At 37.2% G+C, this 16,685-nt stretch overlaps 1 protein-coding gene across 1 annotated transcript in view; it reads right to left on the reverse strand.

Annotated features, from left to right (window-relative positions):
- The window catches only part of ZDHHC21 (zinc finger, DHHC-type containing 21), a 30,077-nt gene extending 16,373 nt beyond the window's left edge, over positions 1 to 13,704 (reverse strand). The window contains exons 1-4 of the mRNA XM_009587822.1: positions 13,501 to 13,704; positions 12,588 to 12,686; positions 9,753 to 9,864; positions 7,874 to 8,012 (exon numbers count right to left, since the gene is read on the reverse strand). Coding sequence (XP_009586117.1) covers positions 7,874 to 8,012; positions 9,753 to 9,864; positions 12,588 to 12,686; positions 13,501 to 13,654 — 504 coding nt within the window. The 5' untranslated portion in view covers positions 13,655 to 13,704. The remainder of the gene's footprint in view (positions 1 to 7,873; positions 8,013 to 9,752; positions 9,865 to 12,587; positions 12,687 to 13,500) is intronic.
- Positions 13,705 to 16,685: the final 2,981 nt, after the last annotated feature.

Consider the following 16,685-nt stretch of genomic DNA (forward strand, 5'->3'; position numbering starts at 1 on the left):
TGGCTACTAAAGCTGTGAAGAAAGTCAGTATTTAATGAACAAGTAGAAATCACTAGTTAATCAGCTAAAAGAAAAAGCAAACCCCACCAGTCTTTTCTGAACTGGTAAGCTAGCTCTTGTTAGTATTGGCTTTTCTTGCTGCTGTAGAAAATATATGCTTCATTTCCTTTTTTTTTTTTTCTAAAACTCTTCTTACTCAGTTAACGAGTTAATTCAAAGTTAAGTCAACTCAAAATGAAAGCATTCATACTAATCTTTATTCCCCTTTCCACCAGTCCACCAAAGCTTTACAGAAAAGCAAGACACAAGTTCTACTAGCTGTAAAATACTTTCTCTTCGTATCTTCATAGGTATGTTGTTTTATTATATCAGAAATGTTTTAATGTATTCAAACTCGACAGAAAACAGTGAAATGTAAAAGAAGAGTGCCAACATTCTGGATCTAGCATCACACTCCCCCATTAGAAAAAAGTTTATAACAAAGCTCTTAGCATCCTCCCAGCACTCTAGGTTGAAGAGTTCCTTCTCTTGAGCATCATCTTCAGCAGGTAATAGAGACATCACCCAACACATGACAACGGAAAATCCTAGCATAAAGAAGGCACGCTGCATTTTGCATTTGGGTCTTCACCCATGTTAAAACTAGAGGTACAGAAAAGGAAAGACCTTTCATACTGAAGTGAAGACCAAGGAATACTACTCTGTCTTTTCTTCTTTCCTTCCTCCCTAAAAGACGAAAGCATCTACCACAAAAGACTGGGGGTTGCTGAATAACTAGTGAGAACAGGTGACATCACCCATGTTTTTTTCCAGCCATTACACAAACCTAGGGGAATCAAAGTCTCTGAGGCAATGATGACCTAGAAATCAATACTGGGCACTCACCTAGCAAGGTGTATGGACAGAATAGCATTTTTCTGTAGAAAACCAAAGTATATGCAGGAATAGAGTCTTTTGGTAATCAGACCTTAATAACAGAGCTACTTTCACAATTCTACATTGAAATAGAAACATGTGACTCCATGAAAATAGAAAAAAAAAGACCACTTTAAAAAATCCACTTAAATCACAGTAATAATAATTATTACACATTTAGGATGTTGCTGCTTTACATAAAAGCTCAACCCAATTTGTTTTTATTATTCCTTCTCAGAACTGACAAAACCATTTTTCCCAGCTAAGAAAACTAATCAAAACTGTAACGAATCAACCCCCAAGACTAGTCAATAATTAATCAATCCCTCTTTCAATATATTTTGAACAGATCCTCTTGTTCAAACACCATTTAGGACTCATCAGTGCAGTGTGAGTGCATCAGACAGCCTGCCCCCCCAACCTCCAAAATCACACTATCTGTGCTAAGAGGAAGAACTACAGACTGAGCCACACAGCATAAGCACACGTAAGCTATCATGACCAACGCATGAACTCTCTCTCACAGCACAATAGAGTTTTGTCCCACAGCAGCTTTTTTCCATGTTGGGCCAGCTGACATATGTTGCCTTCGCACAGACGTTAAATGTACAGTTTTAACAATGTGACAGCTGCCCTTCAGGTAGTCCGTTTCTCCTCTCCTTTTTGTCAACATCACAGCCTAACTGCTCTGTCAAAACTTCAGTACACAAGGGTTGCTGCTGTTGTCTTTCTACTTAGCATTTCCTACACAGCTCAGACGTGCCCTCCTCCCGGGCTGTTGCTTGTTCTAAAGGTTTTTCAGTTCCCTTGAGCCACTACTTCTATCCATCCAGTCAAAGTGCAAGGATTCTTGGCTACTTAGAAAGATGGATAGAAATGTGTACAACAGAAACTCGCCACAAAATAAGAAACAAAGTGTAGGTCTGTAGGATTTTGTTGAGGAATGGATTACAAGCCATGAGATCTGGCATCTTTATCTTAACAGGCAATACCAGAACATTCCACAGAAAGCCAGTCTCCGTGACAGATTCACATGAGACTTCCTCAACTCCATGGCAGAACACATGCCATGTCCTCATTTGTGAGCATTAACTGTTATGGATCATCCCTACAATGAATGCCACCATTGACTAGAAAAATAGCTATTACAGCTTTATGGTATCATACAGGAGAGAGGTCAAAAACAATGGTGGGTCCAGCTCAAGATCATAATCAATGATATAACCACTGCTTCCAAATTAAACTTTCTTTTTACCCTCCTAACAACACAAAAAAAGCATGAAAACATTTAGCGGCTCCCTGCCATTTGCGGTATTGGGTTATTATTTCCAAGGGTTTAAAGTATTCCTTTAAAAACAGCACACACTGCACAGAGGGCAGAGCTTTGAGGAGAGACAAAGTGAAAAACAACCTTCATAAATTTTCCTTTACGATGTAAGATTAATTTATGCAATCTTGATTCTTTACTGAAATATGATATACACAGAAATTAATATACTAACAAAATATATTAAGACACTTGACCTTTCTCTTGGAGAAGGGATATCTCATGTAACACACACTAACCTGCTTGACTATTCTCAGTTGCAAATGGCCGCAATGTCTGTCCCAGTTTGGTGATGAGGTCAGTCTATCAACTCGGCTGTCATAAAAACAGTGTAGAATATAGAACAAAGCCAGGCTATCGGATTCAAAAAAGCAAAACAAAAAAGTACAGACTGCAGGTTTTGCAGGAAGAAAGAGGAAGGAGAGGTACAAGGGAGAAAATTCACTCATGTTAAGAAAAAGAAAAAGAAAATTAATTCACAGAACACGAGCTGCATTCTAATAGGCCCTTTTGTAAAGATATTTATTATTAATAACAACTGATGTTTATGTAAAGCACTTTTTTATACAGGACTATTTCAGGGCTACTAAGTGAGTAATTTTCCAGTCTGATTCATGACTGGATGATTTGGTTTAGAGTAAAAATGGGAATAGCACTCTGATTCCAAAATCGACTGTCTACACAGAGTTCAATCCAAAGTGATTATTCTGAAATAATTTCAGACTAGAACAGATTTTAAGAAAAGGCCACACAATCTTCACATTAAAATGACACTATCAATACATTAAGTTTTAACAAAATGTTATCCTCTCAGTCATTCCTATCTTTTCTCTAGAGACAATGTATTTACTTTCTAAACTTAATTCAATATTCATATACCGTCCTTATAATTATACAGGAGGAGAGCAGGGTTAGGTTGGTTTTGCAGAACACTGAGAAGGAAAATTGTGATGCATTTTCATTTTTTTAAAAACTCTCACATCCTGTAGGTCATTTCATGACCCCAAGAGAAAAGGTTTCCTTTAGATTCTCTTTACAATATAAATGGACTTTGGATGATACATATTTCCAGATTTTAATTAATATTAGCTAATATGTAATATTGAAACAAATATTACTGTAAATAATCTTCTCACAAGTCTAATGAGTATTTCCCAACACCTTTTATTTGAATTGGGAAAGCTGAGTCCCAGACAGAGCAGGCTGATACTGCCACAATGCTTCCTCCATTATGTTTCCTCCTGCCTCTACCAACAGAGCTCAGAACACTTTAAAAATCAGCTAAGTAACAATATTTTCATAATATACAATGGATAACTGCAGAACTGGGAACAAAATAAAAATAAACCAGAGCAAAGGGGTTTAGGTTTTTATATGTTTTTTGCTTTGACAATAATTCTAGCAACATTTCTAGCAAACAGAATGTATCAGCAAAACAACTTTTGCTGAAAAGATTAAAAGCCTTCTATGAATCAGGTAAAATATACTGCCAAAGCATTTATTTTTGCTTCTACTTGACCAGCTGTGTCTAGAATCTGTGCCAGCACAGCCATGTAGAGAGCAACTATGTAGTCATGAGAAGACTAGTATTTATTCTTCTCATCTCACTATCCACAAGATTGAATAGTTCCTAAATGATGCAGACTTCCGACCTTGATGTTTTTTAATGAAGATGCAAAATTAAGAACATTCCAGTCTTAGCCTCTGAAAATCACCAAAGCTAGCAGAGGAACTCATATGCTGTTTTATTTGAATTATATATTTTTCTTCTGCTAGGATCTCACATAGACAATTTAATTAACATTTCCTTCATTTCTAGCAGTAATTGTACTCCTCCTGCTGGACGAACAGGCACAATAGCCTCTTTTCTGACAGTGTATCAATTGCAACAGTCAAGAATACTATGAGGAATTTTCTGCTGTAAGACGGGAGCTGAAAGATTATACCTCTATTGAAATGGCTTCCTCCATCAGCTTTAAAGCTACCACGCTTACCTTAGTATACTTAATTAAAAATGTTTGGGTTTTTCTTACTTAACCCTTTAAAAATAAAAATACAAGTTTTCATTCAGAAGGAAATACTAACATGCATACAGTGATCATATTTTCATAATGCATTAATCAGTACTGTGATAAAATTATTGTTTCACAGGAGCATTAAAAGCATTTTATTTCTACAGCTTCTGTGTTACATACTATTTTATGTCCAAAGAATAAAAATTAAAATGAAGGCACACCGCCAAAAAATTCACAAGTATTTTTAATGAGCAGGAAGTAAGCTAATTCCAGATGGCTGTTTAGAAAAAATTACCCAGTTTTTTGAATCTGTGCTGAACCCTAGCCCCTGTCAATTCAGAAAATGTAAGCTCTTGGTTACAGCCAAAATTTCGACAAAGAATAGTGCTTCCATGAAAGGTAGAAGGTACTGCAGTCTCTGGAATGCTGTGGTACTTCAGCTTTAATTGATATACAAAGCCTAAAAGAATCTTGCAGGATGCTTGCCTAAAGACTTAACTAATAGTAAGCAAATCTTCTCACTGGTCCTGTTTATTTGATGTCACAATTACATAATGCTGACAAATTATTCTGTGGCACAAAGTTATACAGCATCATATCCTTAGCAACACTTTAAAAGATCAGCTTAATGGGGCTCTGATGTCATCTTCCAGGCAGATATATTGACTAGTCACTCAAACAAATTATTCTTAATTTTCTGTACTTCAGTGTATGTCCCCCAATCCTGCAGCTGAAAAACTGAGAAAGCCAAATACTATTCAGTGTAATACTAGACTTAACAAATGTCTGAACCAGACCTGCTGTGTCTACTAAGTTTTTCTATATGGTGTAAACATATTTATCTCTCCGGTGCACAGAATGTTGTATCCTGTTATACAGATCCAGTTTTTCAAAAGGAAGAGTGTCATTCGAAGTGTCCACATGTGCAAATTGATAAAGCCAAAAAACCCACTGCTAAAACAAAGCAAAACTAAACAGAACAAAGTACTCCGTTTTTTCCATGGCTCTGGGTAAATGGCAGCCAAACATGGAAACCTGATCCACACTTCAAGCAACTACATTAAATAATTATTGCATATTGTATTCTGCCTCCTAACCCGTCACATCTTCTAAAGGGTAGATATTAAAAGTAGGCCTCTCTCCAAAAGACTTGAAATTAACCCAGTTAAACCATCAAGAACAAAGTTTTTAAACTCTTATTATTAATAACTATTTATTATTACCTCTTTAGAGGTTGTAAACCGTCTGAAGTAAACATTTCCCTTTTCCTCTCTTGCACAGACCATCTCCAAAGCAAATAATTTGGTTCCCTTTCATCCTGCTTTTAAAAAGCAAGGCTAACAAACAGAACTTGGGTTCCTTATCTAAACACAGTGTAATGACCTAAAGTAAGTTAGAGCATTCATGGGACTCTCACAATAAAAAGGAAATATTCTACCAGGAAATTACACTATTAGAGAAGCACCGCCAATTTCATACAAAGATTTTGTCTCTGGAAAATAACAGTCCTTCTAGAAGCACTGCTGTACCCGATGCAGTATTGAGATCAGTATCACTGAGAAACCTTTGCGCTTGAAACCTGCAAACCCTGTGCACGGGAAGCCTTCAGAACACAGAAAGTATAAGATTACTCTGTCCAGAAATGTAGTAGGTTAACTTAGTTTATAAATTAAAAAGAAGTTTACAAAGCTACTGAAACTAGAAGCAAAGGCATTTATATGTAGTTACTTTTCAAAAACATTAACTTTCCAAAAACCCAAAACGTAACATATCCGTAAGAAATTTTACTTAGACAACAGATTTCTTCACTAATATAGAAAGACTGCAATTTCATATCCCTTTTAACTTGAATGCAGCTGCAAGAAGTCAAAATAGCTCCCTCACATCTCACAATGCCTGTAAAATAAGGTGAATATGAAAAGCCCATCTGCAACAAACTGGAAGCAACATGAAAAATGTGAGTACTCCATTTTAAGAGACACATTTTACAGGTCTGTCTCAGTTTACAGGGCAGTGTCTATGGAAAGATGCTCCAAGCAGACAGCAAATTCTTCTCTTTTCCATATTTCTAGAGTCCCTTAAACCATTTAAGTGGAAATATTAATATAGATGAAAAAATTAAACAATGAAATACCTTTAGAATAGAAGTTATTTTAAGAGAGATTTGCAAAAATCCTCAACTTTGGTACATTCCATATAACAAAAAGTTGGTATCTATCAACTTGAATATAACACTTTTATCAGTTCTGGTTGATCCAAGGAGTACAGTCTTCCTACATTTTCAGCTCTCCTTTGACACATCATCTTCACATACATCTTCTAGGGAACATCACAACCATTGCAGACTGATATGGGAGCAAATAAGAAGCTTGGAAGGCTATGCTCCATTCTCTTCCAGAAGTAGAACTTTTCAGGAAGTTTAATACTCTTATTTTATACCATTTAGATACAAAATAGTATAACAAACTTAAGCTGTTCAACAAAATGGAAAATGGGACTAACCAAAGGCCAGTCTCCAGCAGCCTTGAAAGATGGGTGTGATGTCACCAGCAGAGAGTGTGCTGGGGTGTCACATCAACACGGAATAAAAAAATTTGCAGCGCTTCAGCACTCGGAAAAAATCTCAACAAAATTTAGAGTACACTACCAATTTCTGGGATGGTCTTAGTCTCTTCGTTTAGGACATCTGGAATGTTATCTAATTTTGAATATGTTTTAAACTTGTTTTCTAGGTTTTTCTCTTTAATGCGCTTGTATTTGCTATAGTCCAATACAAATACAACGTCCATTTCAGATTTTGGGTAGAAGTTTTTATGTTTCTTTATGAGCAAGATCTCATAAAATTTTCTTCGACAGAAAGAGTATCAGCTTTGCATTCAGCAACTTTCAAGCCAACCTCTTGAATATTCTGAACATTGCAGATAATAGACATAAATGAGCACCAGACACAGAAACTTTACAACTTCAATTCCATAATGGAAGAAATTCCATAATTTTTTACTCTATTCCAATATGTAAGTCCATTTTCTTTGTGTGTTCAACTGCGTTTTGCTGATGACAAGATGCTGAAATATGATTATGGCATAGAGTCCAAGTAAAACAAAACGAACTTAATTCTCCCGCGTGACCTTTTCACAGCAACACAAAACATTGCTTGAAAACCAATGTACATTTTTCTCCTTTCAGAATGATCATACATTTCGTCTCATTTTTCTGGCAATATCAGCATTTTTAAATAGGGACTTAGGATAGACATATACTCTGCATAAATTTACTTTGGAGAAAGTAAAAAGAAATTTGAATGCACCTAAAGTGGTTACCTTGCTTCTTCCCAGTATTCACTAATTTTTAAAGGAACCTAACTGGTTCTGTCCTCCTTCCCAGATTTCTAAGAAAACTAATGTTGTATTTTTAACACATAGAAATCATATACCCTTTCAGAATGCTATTTTGTTACTTACCATGAATCAGTTTGCTCACTTGATAACATACATCTAGATGAACTCTCTTCATTGTCAACAACTGAGCCAGCAGAAACGTGTAGTAACTAGATACCAAAATAAACATACTGCAGTACTAGCTATTTATTCACTTTGTAGAAAAAACAGATTCTTACCCAGCTTTCTTTTTTCAGAGGCAAAAAGTAGTAGTAATGGCAGAAATCAAGTATCAGTGTATAGGAACTAAGGATCTGAGTGTAGAAACACAGCTGTAAAAACAGCCAATGATTGTCTTCACCAACACAATTATTAATCCTGCAGAGAAACAGAGTTTATATATAAAGACAGAAATATAAAGATTTCAGCACTGCAGTTATGATACCGTGAATAAGAGAAGTTATGACCATTTGTGTAGCAAACATAAGAACTACTGACTAATCACTCCATTCTTAATCAAAGTGATGGTCTCTATGTTAGATAGAGATGGCAGTTACTGTAAAGAGTGAAGCTACTGTAAAACTACTGAAACTAGAAGCAAAGGCACTCACATTTAGTTATCTTTCAAAAACATTAACTTTCCAAAAACCCAAAACATAACATATCCATAAGAAATTTTACTTAGACAACAGATTTCTTCACTAATACAGAAAGACTGCAATTTCTTATACTGCCACTTAAACTGTAGGTTGCATTACTGAGATCACTGCTTAGAACAGGAAACATATTTCTCCATATCTTCATATAGCAAAGACACTCCTACAATCTTAAGTAATACCCAAGTTAAAAAAAAGTATTTTTTAGAAGCCTGCAAAATTTCACAGTAATATGTATTATCTTCTGCTACTCAACACATTTTACTGGTTGTGAACCATTAGAGTCCAAAAACTGGAAATGCAAATGAATGGTTTGAAATAAATGTGATCACAGGGTACCCCAATGACAAATAAGCACGACTTAGGAAGAAGCCTACGACACAGAAGACAGAACAGGCATCTCTATTCAGAAACTCTTTCTGCATACTCCAGCATAAAGTAGTAAAGGAATCACAATGATTCTAGAAACACTAAGTACAAGATTCAAAATCTTTGAAATTTAGATTTAGTCTGCTTCACAGAAGTCACATCGATGCAAAAAATGTGGTCGGGGTGCAATTTCATACGAGCATTGCCACAGACATCAGTACCAAGCTAAGCCATAATGACAAAACCACCATACTGGCACTATTTTCTGAAGTAGCAATTGACAAAAAGGGTACTTTGAAAAATGGCTAAATCAACATAGGAGGATCCTGATGTCAATTCTCTCCTCTGCAGTTCATCATTGCTGTCTTGCTGGAAATGATACCTCAGAACTACCGACAAAAATGTTTATTTCCATTTTAAGCTACAAAAAATCAGTTTAAATAGAGAATTTTAGCCAGATTAGTCCGTTTTGACTGAAACTAGTTAGAAAACACTGAAATAAGCAATTTCACTAGAAAACCAGAGAGGCTATGACAAGTGGGGCATGGTAGGAGTCAGTAACATTTTCTACTCAGCACAGCCATTCAGTAAACTAAAACCCAAAAACTGTCTGAAACCGTGATCTATTTTTATTATTATAAAGAGCATCCCCTCTTATGTTGAAATTACGGCCTTTTATTTCAATCCAAGAAATATAAATATTGTTTAATTTCCTACAAAAAATACTTTTTCCAGCATCAGAAACTAAATTGCAACAAATGAAATAAATCTGCAATGTACAAATGAATTATTTTGAGATCAGTTTTAGGAGTAAAAATTCCAATTCTTTAAACAAAATATGTGAATTTGCAGAAACTACATGGCATGTAAGAATTTGACAATGACAAAATGTTACACTGCAACAGTTCTTACGGTCAGTTTTACTTGTAGACATAAGAAAGTCTCAAAGATGTTCTTTCCCTGCTCTAAATGCCTAAATGATTAAGCACTACTGGGGAGGAAATAAGACAAACGTGCAATAGTCAAGACCATGAACTTTGAAATTATTCACTAAAACAACCGCAGATTGTTAGAACAAATGTCCTGGTCTTACCATGGACAGTGGTGATCCATCCTCCTCACACAATGACCACAACGACTGCAATGGTGTGAACGCTTTGGTCTCATCATATTGCATTTGTTACATAATTCCCAATACTCTCGTTCTAGGTGAAAATGTAAAGACACTTTAGAGAGATGTAAACTCTGTACACCATGCTCATGATAAATCTATATGCTAGTGATTCAAAGACAAAAAAAAAAATCTTACTGTGATCTGAGAAGGGTAAGCAGCATATAGAAAACTTTTTTTCCACTGTCACTTTAATTAAACTGGAAAATATTACTGCCACTCTGTGCCAGTTTTCTTCTCCAAAATCCTCTCTCCTCCTATATATTTCTAGAGAGTCATAATTACAGCACAAAAACTGTCACTCAAACAAGGAAGACCATAATTCAATTATTTTCTTACACATCTACTGTGAAAAAACATATCTGCTAGACAGAACCATCGTGCAATCTCCCTGCCATTCCAAAACCTCCTAAGGAAATACTGCTACTTGAATTTGTCAAAGCTAGTTAACCAAAATAAAATACACAATGAACACTTCAGGAGCATCTTCCATCTCAAAGCATTTTAAGACATGCATCTCACAACATGCAATTTTACACATAAGGCAACCAAAGAACAGAGAGAGGATAGGCTTGTATTTAAAAATACACACTATTTTTTGGATGCCCAATATGAAATTCTTTAAGCTCTGATCTCCGGAGCTACTGAGTAGCTGAAACTACCAGGAGCTACTATTGCCCAGCTTAGCTATTATTTATCCCAAATTGCACCAGCCAAATTAGAGGAAGCCTTTGAAAATGAGAATGCAAATATATATTCAGAAAGTCCATCTTCACATGGGAAATAAATCACACCAACACCATAACACTTCCATTCACAAACACATATATTTTCTGTCTTTAAGAAAAATAGGCGCATGACTGAGAATCTTAAATACTTTGACTGGTTGTTTCTATCTAAACAGAACTTTTTTGATGCAGAGAAATTTCTTAAATCCCAGGGGAAAAAAAAAAAGCTTAGTTTTTACAGTAGGGCATTCTGAAATTTTATACGGTAAAGCATTCTCCCTATGTAAACAAAATAAATTTAGCACTTCTGAGCCACCTGCAGGTAGCTCTAATCTTGTCTTTCTTCCTGCAAAATAACATTTGGACACTGGAAGTAAAGAAGTCCAATATCTGAGATCATTAAACTAGAATAATGCCAGATGGAAACTGATTTACAATCTGTTCCCATAAATCCGGTGTCACAAAGGTGTCACTCCCTAATAGGGTAGCTACCAGCAGAGTTCAGAAACACCCCAACCTCATTTTTGAATACAATTTATATCATGCAAAAATGTATCTTCCTATCAACCTAGAGAATACCAGAGAACTGAACTGCCACTTTAGAAAGTAGAAACCCCCTGATATAGCATGCACCAAATCATAATATCAATGTCACAGCCAAGGCTAAGTGTTCCATCTTCAGAAGTATCTATAAAGTATCATTGACGTATGAAATGAATGGAGCATGAAGAGGTTGGAGAGCTATTCAAAGGGATCCCTTAAAAGAGAAAGAAACATTTGTGCACAAAGGGAATTTGTACTGGTCCTGGTATTTGCAGGTAAATGAACACTCAGTCATAAATGTCACTGTCTGTAACTGTACTGAGTGTCTTCATTCGCCAGCTCAGGCTGCAGAATCCACGTTGTTCTTCCTGCAGCAAGAACTTTGACTGCAGAACCCAAGTCTGAGCCACCTTTCATTTTACTGGATCAAAGGCTCAGTTACCAGGAGCAGAAAGAACACTGACATGAGATTTTCTGCATCAATGTTCCACATCTGAATCCCAGGGAGATACATCCCTCCTACTACCTGCTGCCTACTTTGGGCACATTGTAACATCAATGCTGAGGCTAAACAGATCATGTTTCCAAACCCATCATCCTAGATTCTCACTAACATCAGGAAGAGAGAGCAAACTGTTACTCCTGGCACCCACCACGTTGCAAGACAAGGCTGAAATATTCACCCCTCGCTGCATTTGATGCATTTTCTACGTTCAAAAAGTATTTTCTGTTAAGGTGACAAAGCTCATGCTGTTTAATAGCCCTACTCCATTCTAAACTGCTATGTAAAAGCTCTATGCATTAAACAAGCACCTTAATAGCATCAAACAGTTCATAAAAATTTTGGCTTTCTCTGTGGAGAATTATTAAGGTTTCAAATTTCCTCCAATTTCTGGAGCATCAGATACCATACAGGAATTATAGGACAAATTCACAAGGACAGAAGGGAATTCTCACATGAAGTTGCAACTCTATAGCAACTCAATGTAATTAGCGTCACATTTGTTTTGTTAACAGCCCATACAAACATAAGTCACCAAAAAAAAAGGTGTAAAAAATCCAGCGTAAGAGTACCTTCTACCACCACTTTCAACATCTTATAAATTTACTTAGAAAAAAGCTGTAGAATTATGACTAACCATCTCTAAACATTTTTTATTAAATATTACCAAGTTAGAAGTATATGCAGTACGTTTGAAAGCCTAGAATGCAAAAAAATTCTTCCCATGGAAAAATTTCCTAGCCAAAGTTCCCGAACTTCTGATGGAATACAAGTTTTTGAAAGAAGTTTTGAGTCTGCACAAGGGAAAGTGCTAGACATTTACAAGTTAAAAACAGTGACATACTGATCTTAATTTCATTAACAATGCTTCAGCAGAGACAGCTCATGGTTTCCATCAAATCTCACAAAATCAAATTGATTCCTAATTATTTTGAGGACATTAAAATAACTTTTATTTAATTATATAGAAACAACTTAATGTACCTGTAATTGGTATCTTTGGGTTTTCAGGTAGCTTTCCTGGATCAGCTACTGAGGCTCTTAGTAATGACGCTATACAAAACAATGAGCAGAAGTAATAACCTGAAAAAATAAATAAGCACTTGTTAAGTCTTTTTCACATGTACAAAATATCTACTACACACTGCACCAAAAATATAGATGCTCCAGCACTGAGTTGGAAATTACTCAGCCTTCTCATTCAATTCCTGATATATTTTTGGTCCTATACAGTCTACAATATTAAGTACTCTCCTGTGTTAAAAAGGGAGAGGAAAGGGTAGAAGTGAACACTGTTTCATAGCACCAGCAGGATGCCACTATGATCTTACTACTGTATTTAAGAAGTTCCTCCACTGTCTTATCAAATAAGCACCCATCATTCTACACCTCAAAGCCTGTATGTGAAAGGACATTCCCAATAGCCCATCTTCACTTTAAACTTGGTTCCAGTTATAGTTCAAGCCTCTTCTCTCCAGCAAAAGCGACTAGCATAATTCATATCAGCTGACCCATCCAGGGATGTATGACAAAACTAACAAAACTCAGTTTGTCAACCATCAGTACTACCATCCCAAATTCTGACAAACACTAAGAGTTGTGGGCCTGAAATTCTGTCAACAAGTTCCAGCTACAGGAACTGAAAGCAATACCAATGCTTTTCCCCAATTTCCACATAAACAAGTTTTACCATAACATCTTTGACATGAATGAAGTGTCTCAACTTCTCAGAACACAAAAATGTAGGATGCATCCCAGTATTCTTATCCTTTATCTTATCCTTCATCTTTATCCTTGACCTATTCTTTATTTTCTGACCTTTCTCATAGACAGTTAACTACCGCCCAAAGATACTATTTTTACTAGCAGAAAAAAGGGCTAAGTTAAATTGACTTACACAAAATTGCCACAACTGAAATATGTCCCTCTTCATAGTGAGGAAAAAGGATGACTTTTGGAATGAAGATTGTGTTGTACAGCCAGACAAAGATAACCAGGCCCATGCAGCACCAACCCTGAGGGTCAACCACAAAGTGAATTTGTCGTCCCATTGAACACAAACAGGTAATAATCTGTCACGACCCAGGAAGAAAAGATGATCCTAGAGAGATAAATAAATTAAAAAAAGAATAAATTAACTAGTATCATGCAACCTACAGGGTTCCACATACATTCATATAGGAAAAAAACTCTGTCAGCTATTGATTTAAGGAATTAGAGGAAAACTTAAGACATTTCACATACACTGTTCAAGTACCAGGAAGAGAAATATTTTATGATTTCATTAGTTAGTTATATCTCACTAAAAAGTAACATTTATCATCAAGATGCAAGTAAAACAAGTACCTGGGAAAACTATGAAGTAATAGGTAAAGCAAGCAACTGTCAGCCAGCTAGCAGCAGCAAAGGATATAAACATTAAAGAAAAGAAGTCTCCCATCAAAATAAAAAGGTTGCAAAACAAACAAGATATGCAGGGAATGATTTATTTTATACAAGGATTCATCCCACCTACCTATCGTACTCTCCCAACTATATTTCAAGATTATTTTTTAAAAGCTTGTATGCTAAAACAGTCACAAGCTTCCCTAGGAATTTGACATTTTTCCCTGCTTAGAAAACCTCCTCCATGGCATTTATAGCAAACCAACAGAGAAAGGAACCACACTACCCTAACATCTTTCATGTAGATCATTAAGAGATACCATAAAATAGTAAGTTTTCTCACTATTAATCACACTTAAAACATCAAGGTTTCCATTCTGATAGCTTAGTGTGCCGGGTTCTTTTTTCTTTTAGACTGAAGAAACCCCACCAAGTCCTACAGTATGAACTTCAGAGCTTCATAAACTGATCTTCATAAAACTGCAGCACTAAGTCATAAGCACTATTCAGCAGAACCTTCAAGGGAAGGATTTACTACTGTTACTTTTTTCGTCAGGCTGCCTTCATATACATATCTTAATATTGCAACACATGCATAAACCCCAAGCTACTCTCCTACCCATTAGTTTCCCTGATCTCTGGGCTTCAGGGAACTTCTCCATTTCAGATGGTTTTCCTTCCATTCCTTTCAGCTTCTACTTGTTGCATTGAAATTTCATTTTGTTAATCCGTCAGACATCTCTGTTTCCAGGGGTTTTGCATACTTACTTCATGTTTGTCTATCCTCACTTGCATTCACAATTTCTCTGCTTAGTATTATCCACAAGTTTCATTAATGTCTTGTTTTCTTCTTTTTCTAGATCTCTAATCAAAATCAGACCCAAATAAGTTATCTGACATTTTTTCACACTTCTCCTATGCATTATTTATCATAACGCTTTGTTTGCTGTCCTCTAGTACAACAGTGTTCCCACTCAAGTATAGCAGAGTATTAAGTGCTTATTTTTATCCTAAAAATTCATCAAATCTGCTAACACTTGTTTTATAAAACATGTTGCATACTGAATACAGCTACTGTGCTCTTAAAACTGTTTTTAAGTTCATGATAATCGTAAAAACTATTTAGGCCTATATTTACTATTCTTTTTTAATTTTACTGTACGTAGCATGCATGCATTATAGTCTGTTGTATACCTGGTATTAATATACTACACACGTATGTACAGTCTCTAGACATATAAATGATGCAGTATTATACTCCTGAATCTACCAGTTCTTAATGTGCCTCTGTTGTAAAATCAGCAGGTTTAGAACTAAAAACCATTTTATATCCTTCTAAGCGTGCACTGATAGAGGATCTGTCTCATCAAGCAGAGAAGCTGTGAGAGGAGATGAGCAGACTGTACAACATCAGAGAGGTTGAAAAGGAGATGGACCAGATCCCTTCAAAACCCTGCAGCTACAGTAACCCCCGCTGCACCAAGAAGAAGCAGGCAGAGCCTTAGCTTGTCAGGCTGGGCATGGAGATGCCGAGTCTGGCGAAGCCCGGGAGCTTCTGAGCTCCAGCACCAGGAGGACAGTTCCTGCTCCGCTTGCAGCTCTGATCTACAGAGCAGGTTCTAAGCCCTGGCAGCAGGCAAAGCTCTGTCCAATGAAGCCTCTGAGCTGGTTGTGCCCAAGTCCTGTGGCAGTGGGGGCAGGACGGAGCAAGGAACAGTGGTGGGAAACTCCCTGCTGCAGGGGCAGAGGCATCTCTGCCAGCCCCACCTGCCACCTGGCAATGTTTGCTGCTTGCCAGGGGCTTGGGTCCTGGATACCATGGATAGGCTATTACTGAGGCTGGTAGTAGTCTGGCCCTCAGACCATTTCCCTCAGCTGCTCTTCCCTATGGGCACCACGGCTATAGCCAGGGGAGACCAGGAGTGTATCAAGCATGACTACATGGCTTGGAGTATGAGGGCCAGAGCCTGAGGACCAGGTGGTGTCTCCTTTGTCCTGCTCGTGAAGGGGAAGGACTTGAGGAGGAGTAGACAGATCCCACAGACCAACAAATGGTTGTGCAGCTTGTGTCAAAAGCTGGGACTCAGCTTTTACATCCACAGGACCTTCTCTGAGGATCAAGAACTGCAGGGGAGGGAGCGCAGGATCCATCTGACACTATGTGGGGTAAGGGCATCTTTGTCAACAGACGGCTGGTCAATCTGCTAAGGGAAGGCTTAGGCTAGGAACGATGAGAGAGGAAGGTGGTGACCTACGATTGAGTGAGGAAGTCGTGGTCAGGGTTTGCAAGCAAAGGATAAAGGATGACGTGGAAAATAGAAATCTTATAATCAACAAAGCAGAGGTGAAGTGGGGCCACATGAAGTGCACGCACACACTTGATGCAGAAACACCACCTGGGTGTACTGGGATGGGATTAGGAAAGCCGAAGTCCACCTGGAGTTGAATCTGCTGAGGGATATGAAGGTCAAAAGGCAAGTCTTGTACAGGTACACGACCAGCATAAGGAAGGCTAGGGGAAATGCGGGCCTGCTGCTGAATGGGGTGGTGTACCTGGTGAAAGGATACAAAAAGGTCAAAGTGCCTTCTTCACCTTGCTCTTTACGGGTAAGACCTGCTTTCTGGCATCTCAGGTCCCTGAAAGTCCGGAGCAAGAAAGACTTACTCTAAGTGAGGGAGGATCAGATAAAGAAACCT

This window comes from Fulmarus glacialis, unplaced genomic scaffold, assembly GCF_000690835.1.
Source record: "Fulmarus glacialis isolate BGI_N327 unplaced genomic scaffold, ASM69083v1 Scaffold8141, whole genome shotgun sequence".
Lineage (NCBI taxonomy): Eukaryota > Metazoa > Chordata > Aves > Procellariiformes > Procellariidae > Fulmarus > Fulmarus glacialis.